Source organism: Polypterus senegalus, chromosome 1 (assembly GCF_016835505.1).
Source record: "Polypterus senegalus isolate Bchr_013 chromosome 1, ASM1683550v1, whole genome shotgun sequence".
NCBI lineage: Eukaryota > Metazoa > Chordata > Cladistia > Polypteriformes > Polypteridae > Polypterus > Polypterus senegalus.
The window spans coordinates 29,938,115-29,953,213 of NC_053154.1; the positions used below are offsets into that span (position 1 = coordinate 29,938,115).

The window sequence follows — 15,099 nt, forward strand, 5'->3', positions numbered from 1 at the left end:
TGGTAACCTTTACTTTCACTTAATATTACAATAAATAAAGTACATTTTTTCAGACATCCAACTCTGAAATTATTTCAATTTTTGGAAAACAAATCACACTTGAGGAATAATAATGATAATAATAATAGCGTCTTTATAATCTATTATTTATTAACATAATTAACCTCATAATTGCTTGGAAATTAAACTGAGAATTTAAAAACGAGTCTTTTTGCTTTCATCGAGGTTGCACATCATTAATTAGTGAGATAAACTGTAAATTTTTCATGAAAGCTAACGATGTCATTTTGCAAAAAAAAAAAAAAAAAAAAAATTTGAAAGATTTTGAACATTGTACCTTAGCTATAAGTGCAGTGTTGTTCACTGTAGTTTGCGGACCGTTCGTCCATGACAAAGGAAGTAAATGGGATTTCATAAATCCAGCAGCCGGATTTGTTTTAAAACAGCCAGAATGCTACAGCAATTTACGTTAAATGTAATTAGTTTAACGTAAGTCTACAGAACATTTATTTTGTAATTAACGTATGTATTTTAAATGTTATTTGTATAACGGAAAAAACTGAATCTATTTTTTAATGAATTCTCATATTACTGTAAGATGAACAGAATAGCCCTTAAGATTAAATAAAAATCGCACACACTGAACAGGCGTGTTTTTGTAAAGACAAGCCAACTGCACACATCACTGTGACCCACGAGCACAGAAATACACCGCCGTGTCATCCGCTGTCAGGGCGTTCATTTGCAGATATGCGCCATTGCTATCCGTCGAGATGGTGAATCTCCCTTTAATTGAGTTTGCGTAGTACGTTTCTCCTTTATCTCCTCTTTCAGCTGCCAGCCATTCCAGACCTTTTCCCGGAGGCTGTCTGATCCAGCTCAGGAAGTAGCTGCTGCTGCCACTGAAAGTGAATCCAGAAATCGAACAAGACAGTTTGAGGGACTGGCCGGGCTGTCTCTGTTCTGCTTCGGACTGCTTCAAGATTACCTGACATCGAACACCTAAATTGTGTTAAAAAAAAAAAAAGTCAATGAGTAAATAACTATTGATAAAAGGAAAATGTGCATAGTTAAACTAAAACATAATGCTTACATGCAATAAGATAAAAAGTAAAGATAAAAATGCTGTACGGATACATATTTGCTCTTTTGAATACTGCCTCGTAATTAAGAAAAACCAAAACAGGACAAAACAAGTGCGAAAACAAACCCTTATGAACATGAACTTTTTAAAGATCAGCATTCTGCTTTGCATAAATGTTAATTTCAGGTAATTTATGATCTGATGTTGAAGGCGGGGAGATATGCAGAATACGCATAACTAAATATGCAGCGTAGTAATCATACAGACATTATTTTAAAAAGCAGGGATAGTGCAGCTAGGAAAATGTTTGGCAGGAAATATAATATGAGAAGAGTTTTTTTTTTTTTTTTTACTCGATTGTGCTGGTAGAGTAATTTACTCCAGTTGGTAAGCATGGGAAATTCATTGGAGCTTAAGGCAGACATCGTGGAGTTTTAAAATTATACCATAAAAAGATCACAGTATTCAAAAGTCAGCTTTTCTTTAGTAATAACAGAACTAGTTTCTATGCAATGATAATTTAAAAGTGTCTGTAATGAAACGCTAAGGATGGAGCAAAATTTGTCCGTCTTTATCACTTTCCTAAACAAATATGCAAACATTTCCATAGATTCTTTTAGATCATGAATAATTTTTGCTTATTACTGTGAGCACACCACAGGGAAAGAAAGAATACCTTTCTGTATAGAGGTTAAGATAATAGCAAATATGGGAAAACATAGCAAGGGTTATTCAAAAGTCAATATGTTAATATTCTATTTAAAAACAGCTCAGATATGTAAAAATCAATTGTTTTTAAACAAGGTTACAATTAAGTTTTGTAGCTGATATATCTTTTCGTTTTCTTTCGTTGTTTTTAACTAATACAATAACAAGTGAAAGTGATTTGTTTAGTGAATTGATATCGTGAGATCGTATTTCTGCCTGCAATCTCAGAATATCACTAGTAGTGCAGACTGAAATTCTACCCATGAACAGAATTTCTGCTTTCACCTATTTTTGCAAAATCAAAACTTAAGATAGAGATGTCAACGTCCCTGATGTGCTGCTGTCTCATTCTCTCTCTCTCTCTCTCTCTCTCTCTCTCTCTCTCTCTCTCTCTCTCTCTCTCTCTCTCTCTCTCACACACACACACACAGTTTTTCTGAACTTATCTGCTCATATGGTTTTGCAGAATAATTAATTTTAAAGTAGCAGCTGGCATCCACAATATTACATGGTGGTGGAAAGTGTCATCTTAATGCATCTTTAAACAAAATTATGCTAAAGGACCTTAGTTATCAACACTGACATTCTGAAATGCATACAATCTAGTTTTAGTAAATCTGTGACAGGTGCTCTTCATGTCTGTATTACGGCGGCTTTGCGCTACTTAACGATTTAAGATGCTAAGTAATCTTATAGGAGTTGATAAATATTACAGCAACTACCAGAGACCAGAGCAAAGCGACTAAGGTGTGTGACTATTTAATTGGTGTTATGCTGGATAATATTCTAACTAGCGTTGTTAAATGTCCTCAGTGTAACAATGAAGTCAATATTACTAGTAGGCACGGGCTAAGGATATATCATAATGGCTGTATGAAATCTTCTGCTAAACGTCAGTCTGAAAATCGCTTTTGGTCAAATACCAGGGAGCAAACACGTTACCAAAGGCGTTTATGTATTTGAGCCACTGTCCATACACATGAGGATGTAACTACTAATTGTAGCCATTGTTGTGTCCCTCATGTGGGGTGGCAAGAATCATGTCTTCATAATAAACAGGATTAGTCTGCGCCACAATGAGCCACGGACACTTGTGCATTCAAACACTTTACAGCGGACTCACTCACTTGAGAGCTGTTTTAAAGTAAGAGATAATACTTATACCAAATGCATATCCTTGATATCTGAGTTTTCATTTTGGATCCAAAGTTCAAAAGCACATATACTGTTCCTTTCAGATGACTCCAGAAATGTGTGTATGTGTGAGAGTAACAGAAGATTATCATGGATTGCCACCCATTCTGAAATTAATCTCTATCTTAAAAATGTTGTTGCTGAGTTCTGTTGGAAAGTGGGGTTGTGTTTTTAACAAAATTACTAAGTAGCAGGGAAGCGTCTTTAAAAGATAAGTGTATCAATCTTATTGAATTAACATCAAACGATTACAGTACCAAATTAGCAAAGGTTGATATTCAAACGACTGCTGGGTGAAATTGAATTTAAATTTGCAAGGCTGTATTAGTACACATACGCAAAGATTTTGGGATGGGTCAGTTTTTGAGAGACGCATTTCTGGAGAGATTCACTTGCTTTATATATTAAAGGTCCTGTTTGAATGATTGGAAATGTCAACATTTTTATTGCTTTTCTTTTCTTTATATTAACCAATTTCGTCCAGTACAAGTTGGCAGGATGCAAAACACAAAATCTGACAACAACTAAATCGAATGACCTTAACAGCATATATAAAATAATTGGACATTGTACTTCTCAGTTATATGTATATCATATGTAGTAATTTCACTCTGAAAGTCTAACGCACAAAAAATAATTATTATGAACTTATACGGCACCAGATGATTCGTTCCTGTACGTTTCTTAAATGTCTGACCAAAAATACTAATTTTTGGAAAAAAAAGTGCTATGATGTGGGCTCTTCCTATTAAGGCGCATGCAACTAGATGGGATTTTTTATTTGTCCTTTTGTCTTGTTAAGAAGTGTAAGTTTTGATCATCTGACATAGTCGTCAATCATGGATATACATTTTTTCCAGGTGTTTGAATATATAATGGGGCTAAAGTTACACCCACATTTACAGTTAAATTAAAAAAAAAAACCCATTGAAATACAAACAGGAACTAATTATAAATAAAATGTAACGAACTCTGTTCTGTGAAGGTTTAAGTTGAATCAGAATCCGAAACAAAATTCAAATCCAGAATGGAAAAACAGGAAATTACAGATTTGAACAAAAAACAAAACGCAGTGAAAGAAGGTGACAACGTGTAAAAAGTTTTACGTTGAGAAGACTGGCAGCAAGCGCGTGGCAACGTATACACCCTGCGATAAAATATGATTGTTGTCATGATTGTTGATTATATAGTATAAATTGTACTTTTTATGTTGCTAGTTGTGCTTAAATAAACATTTTACTGTTATTTTCTTGAATAATATCCAATGAACACTACAACGGCAGCAAACAATTTAAACTTAAGGCAATTTAAGGCAATTTAAACTTATCAGAGAACACATTTACCAAAACGTGTTTCAACAACTTCACCGGAACGTTAATATAGAAAGTTATTTTGTTCATTACAGGAATGTTGTCTGTGACGTTATCAAATAACCATTTATTAACCTTAAATAACTTGTTGTGTGCATGTGTGGGCGCTTCCAGCTGCCAGGTTTCTGGAGTTACAGTATCACTTGTGCTTTGCTGAGAGTTGAGGTTCAGCAACCCTGTGAATTTCTGCTGAAGGCAGCAGATTTAGAGAATTCAGAAATGCTTCTAATGAATGACCAGAAATATTAAAACTCTAAACGCAACAATGCTTTCATTTTTTTATATTAACGTTTCTTCATCTTGCTCTGCATCATCACCGACAATCGCTTGAATGTCTGACTTGGGGTCATTCATTCTTTAACAGCAAAAACATTAAAGTAATATAAAAAAATGCAAAAATTTAAAATTGTAAATCCAAATATGTTTTTTTTTAAATAAATGATAATAATATCAATAGATATCTTCGGTTTGTTACAATCAGTTATGATTTAGTAAGGCAATTTAAATCTAGTGTATACAATGCAGTATGAAAGAAAGAAAATCACATTTGCTAAATAATCGTAAATATTAGAAGAATAAAAGGTTTAAACTATAATCATTAATTCATTAATAGAAGTATTGATATTGTACTCCCTGCCTGCACTGGCATAGTAAAAGTATAAGCAAAAGTAAAAGTATATTTAAAGGTTTCCCTGCAGCCTGTTTGACCCCGTCCATGCAGTAACTTTAGTTGAAACCCTTCAATGCCACATTGCAGCTGCAAACTTTCTCCTTGTTTTACTTGTTGGGCATCAGATAGTTTTAAAACAATCCTAGTATTGGCACCTTAAAAGATGTGTTATATTGCAGTAAGGCTGGTAGATAGATAGATAGATAGATAGATAGATAGATAGATAGATAGATAGATAGATAGATAGATAGATAGATAAATGACAAATATTGTAAGAAGGTTAATGCAGCAAAAATGTATAGACATAATTCACTATTTGTGTATTCACTTGATACAGAAGGGGCTTCGAGCCTCTAAAGTAATTTGCTGCTTTAAATATTTGCAAAGACTATATTGTGCAGGGCTTCCTGTTAAACCAGTTTTCTGCAATATTAATTCATTGATTGTTTCTGACTTGTCCAGTGACAGTTTGTGAACAATCCTGAATGGGGCACCAGTGCACTGAACATTACACGTATAAATATTACACACTGAACAAATAATAACATTAATAATTTCTAGCTTAAACACAGAGAACAATCTGCATGACTTCATTTAACAAACACAGCTCTTAGAACTTAAAATTCTGAGTGTTAAACTCTTATTAAAAACTAATTTCACATTTTCTGTAATAATTTTCTTGATCAAATACAATTAACTACCCAAAATGGTTTGTATGTGTCACCTAAACAAGTCAATTTTGTATTTATTTATTGGTAAAACACCAATTAGAAATGCAGAACAAAAACATCCAGTAACGAAAAAGTATTGTAATAACCCTGGGAAGTGTAGGGGATGGAGCAATGGATTTAGCCTCCTTCCCCCATGACTGTTGGTGTGGCCCTAAAAAGGACATTTGGATGCCTCCATAATGCCATCTAGTTCTGTGGTGCTATGTGCTATCAGCTGCCTCATCCCCTCAGCCCGTAGATTCAAGACAGTCATCTTTGCCACACTCTGCTCACACCAGGGGAGTGACAACCCACCTATGACACTATCTCCCACACCCAAAACCAGGGTCTGCATCTGAGGCTTGATGGTGGTTATGCACATGGGCTCTCTGCCAGTTCACAGCATCCTGGAGAGCGTATCCTTCACAGGTTTGGATCTGGGGCACTACAGTAATATATGATTTAGAACATGAAACAAATACAAGATTTAAGATAAATTGTGAATAACCCTAATGAAGACATATTGTGATCACTGCAACAACAAACTTTGACCTCTGTTAGACAGATTTGCAGGTGTGCAAATAGACATTAAGTATGGAATAATACAAACAAAATTCCTAAGAAACAGGAAAATGTGATCATTGTGCCTGGAAGGTTGTTTTAATATGTTTGCACAGAGCATGTGTGGATTGAACATCTTCCCAGGCCATATATGCTAAGGGATTCCAATCTCAGTCATTGGAGACCTGGGTGGTTGCAGGTTTTTCTTTAACCAATCTCCAAATTAGAAGCCAGTTCCTGGTGCTAATCTTCTTCTTCTATCGGCTGCTGTCATTAGGGTTTGCCACAGTGGATCATCTTTTTTCCATATCTTTCTGTCCTCTGCATCTTGAAACAAGTTTTTAAAGTTTTATGTTTAATTAGCCTTCTCATACTGCCTGGTCAGGCTTTTCTGACAATGTAGATTTTGTCAGAAAGTAGTGATGGGAAAATGAAGCTTCATGAAGCTTTGAGGCTTTCTTTCTGTCTGTGCCGAAAAAGATTCAAAGCTTTGAAGACTCAGCCCCAGTATGAATAGCGATATCTGGTGGTTAACTGAGGTCAAGGTAAGCTCTCAAGAATGCAAGTGAAACAGCACTCACTGTTTCAGTCTCATGTCAACAGTAAAAGGTCACAAAAGTTTGTGTTCATTTTATTCTGCCAAGGTCCTTGTCCATTTAAACTATTTCAATTTTGAATGCCATTTTCTGCTGCTAGTCACCATCTGTCACCAAAGCTCTCCAAATCTCTCTCTCCTCACAACCCAACATTGTTGAATGAGAACGATATATTTTATATAGGCTACCTGTTAATTTAGCGCCAAAGCTGTCAAACTGACAAAACACTGTCAAACCAATAAAACGCGCTGTGAAGCACTGATGACATTCGAAGCTTCAAATGTCATGGGTCACATGTTTTGACAAAAGTTCCGACACAGTGATTCGACTCACTATGCTTCAGATTGACTGACACAAGCTTCAACGCTTCTGTATCATTTTCCCATCTCTATCAGAAAGCAGTGACATAATACGTGTTGGTTGGGCATCCAAGTAAGAAGTCCACCATACTCTGTACACTTAACCATACTACTATTAGGACTAATGCAAGTAATATTAAACACACCAACACTGACTCATTTCTGTGTAAATTATTCATTTGTCAGACTATACCATTAAACAAATCAATGAAGATTTTGTAAGGAGTTTAATATTTATGTGAGTCAGTATCTCTATTGATTGCCCTAGTAATGTACTGTATTTTATTTTAATTGAAAATTTAAATATTTAATTATAGAAGGAAATTGTTCAAAAGTGAATGGCCATTGTGACCTAATAGTTTCAAAGAAAAAGAGTAAGAGAGTGGAAGCATATAAGAAAATAGTTCAAGTTCCTATTCACAAAATGGCTACATTCTGAGAAGAAAGCCATATGTGATAATACAGTAACATAAGTGAAATCATACCAGCTGCTATACTTTAAAGTTAAGAAACCTGTAATATTACTATCTAGTTTATTTAAGCCAATGTAACATTACATAACTTCTAATCAATGGTTATGTTAGACTTGCCAACAACAGTTGATTTTGTCTCTGGACCATGTCAGTTTTCACCTCTGAAAATAGCTGGACAATCAAGTCTAGCAACTGCGTGATGACTTTCCAGCACAGTTGTGCTCATTCATTTTTTGACAGCCAATAGTGTGCTGACCCTAAACATCCAACTAAAGGTATACCAGGTATGTGTCCTCAACACCCTGCTGTATGGCAGGAAATCCTGGACTGCTTATGCCAGGCAGGAAAATCACCTAGAGAACTTCCACCTTCGCTGCCTATGATGCATCCTCGGGGTCACATGGCAAGAAAAATTTACCAACACCGCTGTCCTGGAGCAAGCTGACTCACTGAACATGCCTATTCTCCTTAGACAGAGATTACTGCACTGGCTGTACATTGAATACCAGATGTTCACATTCCCAAGGATGTCATGTATGGCGAGCTGGCAACAGGCCTTTGCCCAGTGGGCCACGCAGCACTGTGCATTAACACGTCTGCAAGTGTGACCTAAAACTGACCGACATCGACCCAGAGAATTGGAAACAGCTCATAGGCAACTGATGTAGCTGGTGCTGGGTTGTTCAAGAAGTCATCAAGAGAGGTGAAGAAAGACGCAGTCAGCAGCTTGAGGGAAGGATGGCAACACAAGACAACAAACTTATGCTCAAGTTTCAAAATCCAACCTCGTATGCAGTACCTGCGGAAGGCAATTTCATGCAAGGATCGGATTATTGTGCTACTTAAGATGTTGAACTCAACAGCACAAAGATAGACAGACCACATCATAAGCATCATCGCTGGATGTCTACTACTAGCTTTCTCCTTCCACCACGTATTCTTGATGTTGTAAATGTTCTTCTCAGTCTCATTGTTGGTGTGCCTAATGTTTCTGTTGTGATTTGACATAATTTTCCCACATGCCAGATGCTTTTATCTTGAGACCCAGAAGGAACATTATTTCTGCATTATTCCCACCAAACCAGTCTGGTGTTGGTGCAAGGTGTACTTTGACATCTGTCATGAATGAAGGGTGTGAGCTCTCTCCATTGGCAATCGACACTTGTATCTGTGGTTGTCAGGCCTGTTGGCCAAACAGAAAAGTCACTCTGAAGTTTGACCTTTTAGTTTGGATCTTGGTGGGTTCTGATATTGAGATCTTCCTGCTTGTCTTAGGAATCATTAGGTGTTTAAAGGAAAGTTAAATGTTCATGACATGACTGTGTGAACCTAACAGTGATCTGTCCAGCAGGAAGTTGTTGAATAATAGATCATGTGATGTGAATGTCCTTGTCTTTATTCTTCTGATGAAAAAGGGGTGTTGGTGAAGATGAGCTCATGTTCTATGGAACTTTTTAGGAGAATACCATTGGAGTTCATCTTAATAAAAGTGATACAGTTTATTTATATAACGCCTTTCCAATATGCTTCCATATTGTAATCTTTTAAGTTCACCAATAAAAGGTGTCATTTTGCTTGACTTCTCATTACAGTAGAATTCTTTAAAATTTATGAAAGAAATTTTGATTGGTCTAACACATCAAAATCTTCAGACCTGTTTGAAGTTGCACATATCATGGAGTTTATCACTGTACAGTTTAGTCAGAAAACTGCTTTCTTCTTTAATATATTAGGATAGAAATATTAACAAATACTGTAAAATGGAGAAATAACTACTGTACTTACTGGAAAAGTAGTCATTTTTTTGCTGGATTTTCACAAAACTGAAAAAATGCTGTAATGATATCACTGCTGCAAGAGAATATTAGCTATTGCTGTGTTTAATCTGTGAGGTCATGTCAGCATCACTGTGGATTTGTAATGCTGTCATTAATTTCAAATATGTTAGTGAACATGGTACTGTGATTAAAATGGATCCTGAAGTGAAGGAGACTCAGCCAAAAAGAATCATTAAGCCAAAGTACAACAGGAAAGGCTGAACCAGCTAATCGAAGGTTGGCATGCTAAGTTAGGCATCTTAAGGAAAGGAACTAATGAAGATTGAAATTTTATCGGAAGATAATGGCAATGTAAAATTGTGTCCACAATATTGTCTTTTCAGTTCTCAAAGCTATTTGTAGAGTTTTGTGACATAAATGATACAGTAAAGTATATATGTCTGAAGAAGAATAAAATCAAGATCTGGGTGGGTTTCCCAAAAGCTTAATTGTGCTAAGAATGACATAACTTGCAAGTATGTGCGTTGTGAGAAAGATGGCCTCTCAAAACTCTGTGTAACTAAAGCTGCAGTCAGTGCCGGTGATAGATTACTTAGCCAAGCTTATTAGTGTGTTTGGTAGCTATAACCTATGCGGATGTTTTTTATCCCGCCTTATGCTCTGCACAAAAGATGAACGCCTAATTCGTCTTAATGGTGGTGCTATCCCTGGTTATACATTTATAGCTACATCTGACCCGACTTAGTAAAGTTACATCTTTAATTGGCTACCTCCTGCAGCACCTAAACAACAGACATTGACATCAAAGAGTGTCAGAAAGCAATTGCTTAACAAAATGATATATCCATCCGAGTTTACCAAATCAAACTCAAATCAAAGTCAAATACAGTATACATATGATCTAGAAATCATTTCAAAGTTTTACCACATTGGTATTTTCTACAAGAAATATATACTGTAAGCCTTGACAAAAATTAAGATATACAGTATGTTACAGGAAAAAGATAATTCTACATCATGGGTTGTCCTGTTTGCCAGTATATGCTCGGTGTTGCCGGCCCCAATTACAGGAATGTGTGTACTCACTCCATTCTTAGACATTGTGGTACACATAGTTATATCACGCCCATACTGCCCATATAGCTCTCTGTAAAGGATCATCTGACCACCCCACCTACATTTGCACAGTTTTCATCATCCACTTAAAAACTCTATTTTTGCAACATTTCTTTTATATTTCACTACTGAATACATTTTTTGACAACTGATTTAATAATTTTGCATGTGATTATTTACACTATGTACACACATGTCTACATTTTTTGCAGAACTAAACAAATGAAAGGTGTATAATTCATTTTGGCAACATAACTAATACGACTGATTTTTAGGCTAGTTAATATACCTAATCTTATATACAAACCAACACTAAAATATTTGTAAAAGAATAAAAACAATGAGAAATAACATTCTGTTATGAGATACTGTACTGACTTAAGAGTGTGCAGGGTTACATACTGTATGTGGTTATGAGAAGTACTAGGATTTGTTGAAAGCAACTGAGAAAAACTGTAAATTGACAATTCTTGCACCTACCTGACCCATTAGCAGTATGATATTTGTATTGCTTATCTTATAATCTACCAGATAAATGACTTGTTTGTAACTATTTTTTCTTACTTCCAGGCACAAAGAGCAAGTCCAAAGGCTACTTTCAACCATGGGTCTTGTGAAGATGAAGGCAGTGGCAGAATTTTTTAGAAGCATTAATCAAGACAGAAACAATTAAAATAAGTCTCATCAGATGCATTTAATAATTCAACTCACAAGTCAAAATAACATTTTAAATTTCAAATTGGAATTCTGCAAACTTATAGCTGAAAAGAAAACTTATTGTTCAAATTCTAAAAATAAAACCCTGATTATGAGATCTTCCAGACTGACACTCGAATTCTGTCTTAAATTTTCACTTTTGCAGTGCCACATCAAAGCAAGGAACTCCACTTATGAAACAAGATCAGTCTGAATAATTAATTAATGTTAAACAATTTGTTTAAGGAAAGTAATACATGAAACCCATTTCTGTATCAACGATCTATCTTAGGGTGCAATCCCACACTTTCCTATACCAGAAAAGTTTGGGATGTCCAATAACTATAACAAGCATATATTTAAAATAAAAGAGGAATCTGCAGTTCACAAAGTTCACTGAGCAGGCAGTTTCACAGGGCCATGAAACTACCACTGTAATTACTACAAAGCTGCCTTTACCCTGAAAATATTACTTATCCCTTCTAGCTGTCTTTTATGGAGTGATGCACTGTAGAGAGTTGTTTTCTTCAGCCCAGACTTCTCTTTCTACATGCAAAACATTGCACTTCTGAAGTGAATTAAATAGACCTGAGCATGAAATCTAGTTATTATTGCTACAGAATTATCCAAAACTTGTAAAACTTATTAACTAAAACAATTAATTGCATTAATTCCTGTTTTAGCATTTAAAAATTAAAAAGCAGTAAGAGCTACCATACTACCACAGCTTTTTACTCGTGCATACCCATAAAATTGTTGCTTGATCATTATCTGTATAAAGCTTTCAGGTACACCCTGTGTTTGTGAGGGTTTTTCTAGATAATCTAGTTCCATTTGACATTGAAGAGTTGCGCTGGTTAGGTTGATTAATCCTTTGTGAATGAGTGTGATGTGAATGAACAAATGCACCAAAATGGATTGACATCAGTTCCATTGATCTTCAATGTACACGATCCTCAATGTGCTATCCTGACTTCACACAAGTATTAACTGGAGTCAACGTTTATGTTAAAGTATGAATTGCTGGATGAATGGCTTAGGAACTGTTGTGAAAAAAGGCAGATGAGGTAAAGTACAAAAAAAAAAAACGCTGAAGAATTCTTTAAAAGGAAAAGCAAGTCAGATTCTCAAATATATGACACATTTTCAGTTAGGTCCACAAATATAATATCAATTACATCATTTTAATGTATACCAGTGTAGTATGTGAACATTCATCTGTTCTTTAGTGCATTAATTGTTGGTAACCTTTACTTTCACTTAATATTAAAATAAAACGAAGTACATTTTTTCAGACATCCAACTCTGAAATTATTTCAATTCTTGGAAAGCAAATCACGCGTGAGGAATAACAACAACAACAACAACAACAACAACAAAAATAATAATAATTTAATATCCATATTTATAATCTATATATTATAAATAAATTAATTAATCTCACAGTTGTGAGGAAATTAAACTGAGAATTTAAAAATGAGTCTTTTTGCTTTCATCGAGGTTACTTACCATTAATCCATTAATTAGTGAGATAAACTGTAAATTTTTCATGAAGGCTAACGATGTCATTTTGCGACCAAAAAAAAGATTTTGAACATTGTGCCTTAGCTATAAATGCAGTGTTGTTCACTTTAATTTGCGGACCGATAGTCAATGACAACGGAAGTGGATAGGATTTCGTAAATCCAGCTGCCGGATTTGTTTAAAAACAGCCACAATGCTACTGCAATCTGTGTTAAATGTAATTAGTTTAACGTAGGTCTACAGAACACTTATTTTGTAATTAACGTATATATTTTAATTATTTGTATAACGGACAAAACTGAATCTATTTTTTAATGAACTCTCATATTACTGTAAAATGAACAGATGTGCCATTTTTGATTACATGAAAATCGCACACACTGAGCGAGCGTGTTTTTGTAAAGACAAGCCAACTGCACACATCACTGTGACCCACGAGCACAGAAATACACCGCCGTGTCATCGGCTGTCAGGGCGTTCATTTGCAGATATGCGCCATTGCTATCTGTCGAGATGGTGAATCTCCCTTTAATTGAGTTCGCGTAGTACGTTTCTCTTTTATCTCCTCTTTCAGCTGCCAGCCATTCCAGCCCTTTTCCCGGAGGTTGTCGGATCCAGTTCAAGTAGTAGGTGGTGCCACTGAAAGTGAATCCAGAAATCGAACAAGACAACCTGAGGGACTGACCGGGCTGTCTCTGTTCTGCTTCGGACTGCTTCAAGATTACCTGACTTCTAACACCTAAATTGTGTCACAAAAAAAAAAAAAAAACGGCAAGTGAGTAAATAACTGTTAAAATTGAAAAATGTATATATAGTTATACTAAAACATAATGCTTACATGCAATGAGATAAAAAGTAAAAATAAAAATGCTGCACGAATACATAGCTATTTGGTCTTCTGATTACTGCCTCGGAAGTAAGAAAAACCAAAACAAGACAAAACAAGTGCGAAAACAAACCCTTATAAACATGAACTTTTTAAAGATCAGCATTCTGCTTTGCATAAATGTTGATTTCCAGATAAGTTATGATCTGATGTTGTAGGCGGGGAGATACGCAGAATACATATAACTAAATATGCAGCATAGTAATCATACAGACATTATTTTAAAAAGCAGGGATAGTGCAGCTAGGAAAATGTTTGGCAGGAAATATAATATGAGAAGTTTTTTTTTTTTTTTTACTCGATTTTGTTGGTAGAGTAATTTACTCCAGTTGGTAAGCATGGGAATGCATTGGAGCTTAAGGCAGACATGGTGGATTTTGAAAATGAACCATAAAAATATCATAGTATTCAAAAGTCAGCTTTTCTTTAGTAATAACAGAACTAGTTTCTATGCAGTGATAATTTAAAAGCGTCTTTAATGAAACGGTCAGGACAAAGCAAAGTTTGTCCGTCTTTATCAATTTCCTAAACAAATGGGCAAAAATTTCCATTGATTCTTTAAGATCATGAATATTTTTTGCTTATTACTGTGAGCACACCATAGGGAAAGAAAGAATGCCTTTCTGTATAGAGGTTAAGATTATAGTAAATATGGGAACAAATAGCAAGGGTTATTCAAAAGTCAATATGTTAATATTTTATTTAAAAACACCTGAGATATGTAAAAATCAATTGTTTTTAAACAAGGTCTCAATTAAATTTTGTAGCTGATATATCTTTTCTTTTTCTTTTGTTGTTTTTAACTAATACAATAACAAGTGAAATTGATTTGTTTAGTGAATTGATATCGTGATGTCGTATTTCTGCCTGCAATCTCAGAATATCACTAGTAGTGCAGACTGAAATTCTACCCATGAACAGAATTTCTGCTCTCATCTATTTTTTCAAAATCAAAATTTAAACTAGAGATGTCAACGTCCCTAATGTGTTTCTGTCTCATTCCTCTCTCTCTCTCTCTCTCTCTCTCTCTCTCTCACACACACACACAGGTTTTCTGAACTTATGTGCTCATGTGGTTTTGTAGAATAATGAATTTTAAAGTAGCAGCTGGCATCCATAATATTACATGGTGGTGGAAAGTGTCATCTTCATGCATCTTTAAACAAAATTATGCTAAAGGACCTTATTTATCTACATATACTGTTCCTTTCAGATGACTCCAGAAATGTGTGTATGTGTGAGTGTGGCAGCGAATTCTCATGGATTGGCATCCATTCTGAAATTAATCTCTATCTTAAAAATGTTTTTTGCTGAGTTCTGTTGGAAAGTGCGGTAGTGTTTTTAACAAAATTACTAAGTAGCAGGGAAGTGTCT

At 35.1% G+C, this 15,099-nt stretch overlaps 1 gene segment (V, D, J or C); it reads right to left on the reverse strand.

The window, feature by feature from the left end:
• Window positions 1-682: 682 nt before the first annotated feature.
• On the reverse strand, window positions 683-1,179 carry LOC120533539. The segment is given in 2 exon segments: window positions 683-1,002; window positions 1,094-1,179. Coding segments are annotated over 2 exon segments (366 nt in total).
• Window positions 1,180-15,099: the final 13,920 nt, after the last annotated feature.